Source organism: Daphnia pulicaria, chromosome 6 (genome assembly GCF_021234035.1).
Source record: "Daphnia pulicaria isolate SC F1-1A chromosome 6, SC_F0-13Bv2, whole genome shotgun sequence".
NCBI lineage: Eukaryota > Metazoa > Arthropoda > Branchiopoda > Diplostraca > Daphniidae > Daphnia > Daphnia pulicaria.
Window position 1 is genome coordinate 2,485,004 of NC_060918.1, and position 9,795 is coordinate 2,494,798.

Here is a 9,795-nt window from a genome sequence, read left to right on the forward strand (position 1 = left end):
TATCTGCCCTTTTATTTTGCATGAACCACTCGTGTCTTATCGTATGTGAACTAATTAGGAGCGTGAACGACAGGGTGACTTGGTGCGCGATATGGTCCTCAGTCGCATTCAGCGCACTAGTCCGGAGAAGACGAGGGAGCGTCGAAGATCTTACGAATCCATGACGCCGCCTGGATCTTCACGAGCTTCTCGATCCGATTCGGAGCCGAGGAGCACCATCACTCCAGATCGTCGAGACATCTTCGCAACACCTCACTCGTCTCTTCGATCCGTGGCGGAAGTGCCGTCGGTGCTTCCCAGCGAATTCGTCACGCCGATGAGCAGCCTCAAGAAAGGTAAAAAGAAAACAGTCGGAACATTTTAAGTTGGCTGGGAATTTCACGGTGTCTTTGTTTTAATTCCAGATTCCGATAAAAACAACGAAGGTGGTCTGATGGCTGTGAAACGTGAATTGTTCGTATCGACACCGTCGATTAGACCGACTGACATTGGTGAATTCAAGACGCCCAATTTCAAAGAATGGCAAGATGCAAACAGACAACTTGATCGCCAAAATTCGGCTCGCATTGAGGCTCGAGCCAAAGCTCATGCCAAAGCTGATCAAGATCTGGGGTTGAGTCCACCGGATTATATCGAAAATCTGAAAGACAAGCTGCGCCGCAAGCCCAGCGTCGACGAGGATAGCAACCAAATGCTACCGGCCCGGACGCGCAGTTTCTCAGAACCGAACGTTGATGCCGACAAATCGTGGAATCTCCCAGTTCATCCCAATGTTGCCGGGCAGATTTCATCTGAAGTTGTCGATGTACCACCTGCCAAACCTCCAAGAATGATGGTGCATGCTCCGACTGTTGCTCCAGCCAACAAGGTGGAGTCTTCGCGAATCTCGGACACTACCTCGGCCGTTCAACCGTTCAATTCCGTATTGAAAAACTCCAAATCAATGTCGCAAATTGTTTCTCCTGCCGCTCCGGTCTTGCAACTCCCCAGTCCGCGGACAGATGTTATCGGCAGCATGTTTGTACAACAACACAACCGCCCGTCCTCATCCAGCCCGACAAGTCCACCACAAAGCCCACGATCCGTCGGGTCATCTAAATCCACAAGTTACCTGTGGGCCGGCCTTTCACCTGCCGAATCTCAAGCCAAACTGGACGCCGATTCTGCTGCTTCGACGTCTTCTCCATCGACAACGAACAATGTAAGACAAGTCTCATTTTTCACATCAAATGTCCGTAACGTCATTTCAATAATAATTTTCTTTTTTTAGCAGGGCGTCAAGGTGAAGAAATCGAAAGACCGTGAGCGTCGACGCAGTATTATCCAGACGATTACCGGTCTGTTTAGCAGCTCCAAGAAAGAAGAAAAGAAAGACGAACCAAAGGAAGTTGATTCCTCTCCCAGTAAGAAATCCAGCCCACCCAAGTTCCAGTTGCCGAAATTTTCGGGAAAGAAGGACAAATCCAACAAGGTATTTTTAATCCTACGTGAAAATCTTTGAAGTCTGTTCATAAAATATAAATAAAACATTAGGATAAATTCGCGTTGGATGACTCCTACGAAGAAGGTCGACTGCGAGCTGCTAGTTCTCCTGTCACGCCCAACAACGGTAAGAAAATCAACTGAATTGTCTACAAAATTCAATAAACTTTACCTTTCTAACCAACAATGTTCAATTTTTCACTTCTTCAGATGTAAAAGATGGTGTCAAACCACGAGCATCGTCTCTTCTCGCTAGTCCAACCTCGGGAAGTGAAGCCAATACTCCCACGACCAGTTTTGGTCTGGAACAGTACGGCGATTCGGCAGGAACTCCTACCGGAGCGTGGTCAGCTTTCTCTTCGAGTAGCAGGCGACAATCGAAGCAAGCCCGCCAAGTAGCGCGTCAAACGGAATTAAAGAGGTACGATTTCTTGGTGCATAGCGGAACGAAGGTGAAGGGATCTCATTTTAATCATGTTCGATTTGCAATCATTTCGCCAGACTGCGCATGGCTCAATCTATACAGCGACAGCTGGAAGAAATTGAAGTGAAGCAAAAGGAACTGGAGGACCAAGGCGTCAGACTTGAAAGAACTTTACGTGGTGAAGAAGGAGGTAATTATTTTGAGCCATTTAGTTTCTTTTGTGTGTGTTTGAATGAATTCATTTCTATTTTTTAAATATTTTTTTCAAGGAGTGTCCGGCCGTGACGAGTCTGCCCTGATGCAGGAGTGGTTCCAGCTAGTCCACGAGAAGAACGCATTGAGTCGGTACGAGCAGGAGCTGATGGTTCGTGCTCGTGAACTTGAGCTGGAAGATAGACATGCCCGGCTTCAGATGGAGCTAAAGGATCGCATGTCATTGGATGGTATAGCGTAGACCCCTTCACACACGTTTTCACTTAGAAATGACCTCACATTCAACTAATAATCAACAGCTCCAAAGCTTTTTATTATTTTTTTTTTAACGAACTAACTTATTCAGTAATTTATTCATGAACGACTAATCGAGGGTGATCCACTTAACACATGTGTGCTCACCTGCTTCACGCCACTGCTCTTAATTCAATTGTTTAAGCCCCCATCCTTGTTTTAGACTGGGAAGACGACGTCTTTATCGCTGATGGCTCATTGGGGCCAGGTAGGATTGAATTGAGTCAAACACTGGCATCCGGTGATGATTGCATGAAAGAGCATGGAGGCGTGGCTTTTTCAAAAAATCTTGATAACAAATTTCGTCCTTGTAAACCTTCAAATGCTATTTCTTTTTTGTGGTGGTCATAATGGCGATTCTACGTTCTTATTTTCATTCTAAAGTTCTATTTGTCAAACCACCGAGTTCATAATTTAATGCCAAGATTTCCATCATTTTGCAGAGACGGTGAAATCGCCAGCCGACGTGGACAAGGAGGGAGCCATTCTTTCCGAGATGCTGGAGATCGTGGAGCAGAAAGACTCGCTGCGCAGCATGCTCGAAGAGGACCGGCAAAGGTGGGCAGTCTTTTTGAACCTGATTGATCTGGCTCAAAGTAGTCTAGAGGATGATGTTTTCGCGCCTGACTCTGCGGATGAACAGGAAATCGCAGATGAATCCGATGGGGAATGTCAAGCGTACTCGGACCAGATTCCGGCGCCCAAAGCTTCGGATTCCGAAGTCTGGGATATTCGGGACGGCCAGCCGGAAGCAATAGACAGCGATCTTGAAATCGAGGAGGAATTTGAGCACCTGTTCATCAATGACCATTCAGACACTTCTTCTCCCTGTACCGGCTCGATAAGCGATTTTCTCGAATCGGATTTAGTTGTATTAGATCCCATTGAACCCCCTGCGGAATTGCACGAACAACCGGCGCATCCAGCAAAGATTGCTTGGAGTCCGTCTGTCGAATTTGAGGGGAAAACTGTTGAATTGAACGAATTGGTTAGCCAAGAAGAAATTGACCTTTGGTCTGCCGTTGCCGTTGCCACCACCATCGAGAATGAAAACGCAATTGACGAACAAGAAGTTTTAGAATTTGATCAACTTGTCCAAGACTTGTCTGACGATGACGTGGCCAGTTTAGGTAGTTCCATCGAAGAGAAGCGCCCGGATTCGATGGAATTTGAAAGCCAGACGATCGAGTTGACGGACCTTAATAGTCAAGGTGAAACCGAGTTCTGGTCCGGCAATGACGACGACTCGGCAGCCAACAGTGATTTTGAACGGCCTCTGAGCTCGGACGGAACTGATTACGAATACTTTTATGAGCAACGGCAAAGCATGGCTGCAGACGTGAAACAAAGGAAAACCTCTGAAATTCTTCGGGAGAAAGTCGAAGTCTTTGACGAGCTGGACAGAAAGGCGCGGAAGCGCGTCGAGGCCGTCGAAGAGGAGAACGATTGGGGCACGCTCGGAGTTAAATTTGAGAACCGCGGTGTGGTGCGCGATCTTGTTTGGATGTGGGAGTACAACCATTTGCAACAAAGTGGCCGCCGAGGGGTCTACCCTGATCTGGACGAGCGTCCAAAGACGAAGGGAAAGAAAGACGATCGGTCAAGTAGCCGGAACGACCTCGAATCAAACCCGCAGCAACAGACACAAGAGCCACCTCAAAAAACCAGGAAGAAAAGAAAGAAAATCGTTCCAGAAATGGAATTGGAGAGGAGAACAATTTGCTCATCCGATCCAGCCGGCGGATGGGCGTGGTGGCAGATTGGCATCCTTTTCTGGCTGACGGTCTTCTCGTTTTTCATCTTGTCGGCACTTCCGGCCGACAGTTGGCCCTCATTCTTTTGATAGCACATTTCTTTTTTTTTCCTCCTCCCGTTGTTTCACACATTCTTTTGTTTCTCCTCGCTCTCTGTTATTTTCCTTATTTAATTCTTTAATAGTGGTTGTGGTTTCGTTTCACTGCCGTTCTTCCCGCTCTTCGTTTTCCTTACCCAGTAGTAGTAGTAGCTTTACCTTCTCTGTTATTATGCTTATTCTTTCAAATCGACCTGCGCTCAAATTTCTTTTTTCTACGTTACCTGACAATGTTTTAAAGTCGGCCTCCGGGAGAATTTTTTTTTTTTTTGTTTTGTTTCTAATCTTAGTCAATCCTACCGGTAAATCTTATTATCTTATTCTTTATTTTGCGTCCCGTCTGAATCGTTTTCTATTTTGGGCTTTTCAACCACCAAATGTGTCTGACGAGCCAAGTGAAGTTAATATCCGAATTGCTTGATTGGGATGCCAAAATGACATGCAATCTAGTCTAACTAGAAACTATCTGCTGGATAAAAACAAGCGCAAAAAAGAAAAGAAAAATCCATCCCCAAAGAATCGAGTTGTAATCGTAACGCCGTGAAACAGTCCGATCAGCTTTTAAAAATCGCCGTTCAATATTGCCTTGAAATAATCTTCGTGTCCGTTAATTTTGTTTTCTTGTAATTTAAATTTAGAATAGTGAAGTGTGCTTTTATCATTTGCCTGTAAGCGCTTTTGAAGGAATAAGCAGTCGAAGATAATTTAGACTTGTCAGAGACACAATTAACCGGAAGCAACCTCTTTCTCTTGTGTTGTCTGGCTCTCCCCATTGCAGGTACCGTGAAGAGGACAAAGACCTGGAAACTCAAATGCTTGCCAAAGGCTTGCGGCTAGCTACGCTTCGCCAACGAAAGGAATCCCAAGTCTGATGATTATGAAACCGTCTAAAACACCACGTTTTAAAGAGGAGGATGTTTGTAAACATTTGAATTTTTTTTTCCCTTTTATTTCTATCCTCCTCTCTTATTATCGAGTCTCTTCTGTCCATGGGATTCCATCCGTTCTGCGTAAGAACACCTCGACTTAAAACAAAAGTAGTCAATTTTTTTTTGTCAAAATTTTTTTCATGAGAGGCCGCTTCCAAAACGTTGGTTAAATTGCTAGTCATTCATTGAAATGAATTGAGCCTTTGGACTGAAAAATGAGATTCACGCAGTCTGCGCTCCTTGGTGGCTGTCTTAAAAAAAAAAAAAAAAAACACATAACCTTGTTTGATGGAATAATAACTTTGTTAACAACAATTTTTTGGGGGCTAGACGTACGTGAGGGGGGTGGTTATTAATGATTATCAGCCAACCGTGGATAACGCGTGCTGTAAGATGGGGTGGCGGCATTATCAGTGATAATAACTCATCAATTTGTGCATGTTGTTGAGCTTTTTTTCCTGTTTGTTGAATTAACGCCGACAAAAACTCGATAAATTGTTTCATTTCTCCCCTCCCTCGAAGAGAGTGTGCGTGTTGTGCAATGCTTTTGGCAGCTGGACCTCATTGTTTTTCATGTCATTCATGAACCGAAGTGAAGTTACCTTTTTTTTAACCTGCCTTTTTCTGTTTCTCGTTATATATCCTCTTTTATGGTTTTTCTGTATCCGTCGCTTTTCAACTTAACCAAACGATTTACTTCTTCGTATATACCTTCATGAAACAAACTGACTGATCAAATGTTTCCCTTTTTGTCTTTTGTTCCTGATCGATTCGGACTTACCATGAGATTGATACTCCTTAAATTTTTGTTTTTTCCCCCCTTATTTGTTTGTTTCATCCTTTTTTGAAAAAAAAATTAAACATTGCCGAGTGCTAAAAAGATTGGCTTTGCCGTCATGCCTTGTATGACTTATGCAAGCAGACCCTCCCAAATATACATGACATCATTCGATCCTGAAACGAAATTATAATCATTTTAAAAAACATTTGTATATTCGTCTGAGCGATCGGATAAGACGACTTGTTAATACAGCAATGATGTATCAATCACTTTCGTTTGTCTCGCTCCTGTCCTTGTATACCTAAAACTAGACAAATATTTTAAATTTCCAGGACGACGGGTGTCTCTGGTGCCTAAGACGACGAAATATCTCCACTTGTCACGTCAAGGTTAAAACGTCCAGACACATAAAAAATTATGCTAAGCAACTGTGATTGCTATGGTTTGATTATATCATTTTAAGGCAGTTATTCAATTTTGAATTTTATTTCTGGTTATCACTATCACGGAACGGGTTAGATAGTGCTTTCCATCCGCAGTTTTTCTTAATTTATTCATTCAAATGGTTACCGCACGAGAATGAAAATTAGGAGAAGTGAAGGGAATCAACGAAAAATCAATAACAAATTTACTGGCAAAGATAACTAATTGCACTTTTTCTCTAAATTCAGTGACCTGAAATTAGTCTCGATGTGCTTGACAAATGAGATTCTTTTTACTGCGACGACTTAGAGCCATGGAGACGTGACAGCAGCAATACATGACCATTACAATACACAGTAGCCTCAAGATTCCGCCTGTGAAAAAGCGTGGATAATAAATGCATTTCAATGCACTAATCAATTATGAATACCTTCGTAAACAGCTTTTTGGGTCAAGACGTAGCCAACTTTGGCATCCGTAAAGAAACAAAAATTGGAAAGTGCTGACACGAGGAGAAGTGGTGAAGCTACAGCTGCTTGGAAACGTAGCCAATTGGGCGTGGACCAGTTTGCCTGTCAGAATACCAACAAAAATTTATTCTATTACATAACATGAACATCAGCTCCGTTCAAGTCCGTACTTTCCAATTTGCAATAGGCCAGCAAGTAGAGGGATATTTGGCCATTGTTTCCAGACAAATGCCAAAGTAATTTGACACACACCAAATCACCTAAGTAACAATAACAATTTAAACCATTGGAAAATCTAGAGATAACTAGAAAAGGTTGTACCACTGCAGTTGAAGCTCCATGCCATATACAGACAAAACCAAAACATAAAGCCGTTCCCATCAACTTCGCCCAGACTTTGTCTGAAGTCCCTTTGAATGGAATGTAGATGTAACTAAGAAATAAAATGAAGTAAAATCAATTACAAAATGAAATTTATAATTAAGCTTATGGTTTTTTACTGCAGCATGAAATTGTACAGTCCTCGATCAAAATCGCGCCACATTTGGGAATAGAGATGAATTCGTCCTACACATTTGGGAGGAGGAGGTGAATCAATATGATCCAATTTCGCCAATGAGGATGGCAATCCGTACAAAACCAAATATTTGGTCATGAAAAACTGCCCAAGCGTGTAACCGAGTCCTGCAGCCGACCAAATATCCAAGTGCCGAACAATTCCTGGTAACGAAAGAATTGTGATGCTACTGCACTGAGTAAAATCAAAATAATGAAAATACCAATGTGATACTGCAACGCGCTATGATAAAAATAATGTAAGGCAAACTGGTGAAAGAACCACCAAAAGAGGTAGCGCGCGATGAGTGCTATGCTCTTAGTTACGTGAATTAAACTACAATTCTGACTCACAGGATTTTCTAGCTTCAAAAAGGGAAAGAAATACAAAATTCTTCAGAATCATGAAACTGGTAAATACAGATGTTGTACTTACAGATGCTTTAAATTCCCGATAAAGCATTAACGGCCCCGTTGGCAATAAGGGAAGATAGAAGCAATAGTGGTAAAACTTCATAAATCTATTTTTGTAAGCATCGGAGCGACTATCAACCAAATAACTGATTGAACGAGCATGAGTCCATGCCAGAATTACCGTGAATAAATACTCTTGAGTAGAATTATCTTCAAATAGATCTGTCTTTCATTCAAAGTCTGTTTTTAACTTCAATGAATAACTTGTAATAATTTAATTCAAGATTATCTATACTTACTTTGAGCTCTGAGAATAAAGAAGAGTGCAATGTAAGTGTAAAGCTTATACAGACAAGCCAAACAAAAGCTAATGAAAAGAATTTTAAAATCCATAGGAATAGCACTGGTTGGATAAACATGATCACGGCTTTGTATAGTATCAAGACAACCGCAGCATGCATGCATGTCAAACACCCAGACAAACGAGTACTTCAGTACTTACAGTATCTCAGCACTTACAGCATCTTCAGTACTTAGTAGTATTTCAAATGGCATTTTTCAGATGCCATTGAAAACTCGAATCACCCAGGTGTGTTATTCCCTCACAGTCCAGTGTACAGCTAAGTAGAAGAGTCAAAACTGACAAACTCGAGAGGATCCAGCTTCTTCTCGACACTAAATAGCAAACACTTAATCTTGATTGAAAAAACATGACATAGCACTGACTCGCATGCCTGACTCTCTCGGTGACAGCAGCCAATTCAACTACTCTGCTTACTCTGCTGCATTTCTTCAATATAAGGCCAATTTTCAATTATTAGGTCGTAAGTCTCCTTATAACTCTTAAACATATCTTCTCTCTCCTGCCTGTCTGATTCGGCCAACTCCATATGTCGATCAGGATGATACTTTCTACACATTTTTTATAAGCCCTCTTTACATCTGCAAAAGAACAATTTTCGTCCAGTTCAACGATTGCAAGTACATTTTTAAATGCTATAAAGAATGCGGAAAATAATGCTTCGTCCGTTTTTTCAGTTTTGGGTTTAGGTGGAATAGCAGATAGTCTCTTTTTTTTGTCTTTTTTTTCTTTCATTTTTTTTTTAAATTTGTCAATAACTTGTTTAACTTCCTTTATTTTCATTAAAATTTTTGTCTGATTCTTTTACCATTCGTTAGTATTTTTTTCGGATTTTTTTTCAAATAAATTGAAAATATTGTTTGTTTTTTTTTCTTTTTATCGACTTGTTTCCCAGAATGTTCATTCTCCCTTGAAATCGACGGAGACGATTTTTCGTCCTCAACTTTGTCCGCTCCTTTGGAAATGGGAGGCGGAGCCAAACGTTCTTCGCATTCTTGCTGCATCAATCCTTGATCGTCGCATCCTGATTGTTTTTGTTGGGAAGAAGAAGACTTCAAAGTCGCCTCGTTTTTCATCTCAAATATTACAAAGGGATCTTGACGCTCGTCACCCGATTCCTCAGCACTATTATCCGTCTTTGGCTGGCAGATCGAGTCGACAACATGCGACAAATCGCCGCTGCGAATAACGTCTGATGTGACTATAGTGCTTTTTAACTCCGGTTCGTGTTGCACTTGATCTGGTAAATTTGGCTGTTGCCCCAGCAATTGGTTTGTTGCCCCAAAAACGTCGTTGCGGTTTTGTAACAGTTGCTCTTCTTTTTGGGAGTCCGGAGGAAGCTCCGGTTCGGTATTGTCAGGCAAAGACGCACTATCGGGTAAAATGGCAGCGTCCGGTTTACTTTTCATTTCTCTTCTAGGCCTAATGTCAACATTTTGAACGTTGTCGTCACCGAAACTAAGTATATTCTTCACATTTATTTTATAAGGTTTGTCGCCACATTTTCCTTTTTTCTTTTCGCTAGTGATGCTGTCCGGTTTAGTTTCATTTCTCAAATCGTTTATAGTCGGGTATTTTTTTCTCCATTTTAGCCATG

General features: G+C 41.9%; 2 protein-coding genes across 2 annotated transcripts in view; one reads left to right on the forward strand and one right to left on the reverse strand.

Moving 5' to 3' along the window:
• LOC124344495 (F-actin-monooxygenase MICAL3-like) overlaps positions 1-6,146 on the forward strand; it is a 34,086-nt gene extending 27,940 nt beyond the window's left edge. Inside the window, exons 25-33 of the mRNA XM_046798049.1 lie at positions 59-335; positions 405-1,201; positions 1,271-1,471; positions 1,534-1,609; positions 1,693-1,903; positions 1,984-2,096; positions 2,176-2,349; positions 2,577-2,621; positions 2,857-6,146. Of these exons, the coding sequence (XP_046654005.1) occupies positions 59-335; positions 405-1,201; positions 1,271-1,471; positions 1,534-1,609; positions 1,693-1,903; positions 1,984-2,096; positions 2,176-2,349; positions 2,577-2,621; positions 2,857-4,256 (3,294 nt within the window). The 3' untranslated portion in view covers positions 4,257-6,146. The remainder of the gene's footprint in view (positions 1-58; positions 336-404; positions 1,202-1,270; positions 1,472-1,533; positions 1,610-1,692; positions 1,904-1,983; positions 2,097-2,175; positions 2,350-2,576; positions 2,622-2,856) is intronic.
• Positions 6,147-6,445: 299 nt separating this feature from the next.
• Positions 6,446-8,298, reverse strand: LOC124344498 (protein-cysteine N-palmitoyltransferase Rasp-like). Its single transcript, XM_046798053.1, has 8 exons — positions 8,137-8,298; positions 7,860-8,063; positions 7,648-7,789; positions 7,369-7,588; positions 7,190-7,301; positions 7,039-7,128; positions 6,829-6,970; positions 6,446-6,772 (listed from the first exon to the last, which is right to left on the reverse strand). The coding sequence occupies exons 1-8, from the start codon at positions 8,296-8,298 to the stop codon at positions 6,657-6,659; spliced, it is 1,188 nt and encodes a 395-aa protein (XP_046654009.1). The 3' UTR covers positions 6,446-6,656.
• Positions 8,299-9,795: the final 1,497 nt, after the last annotated feature.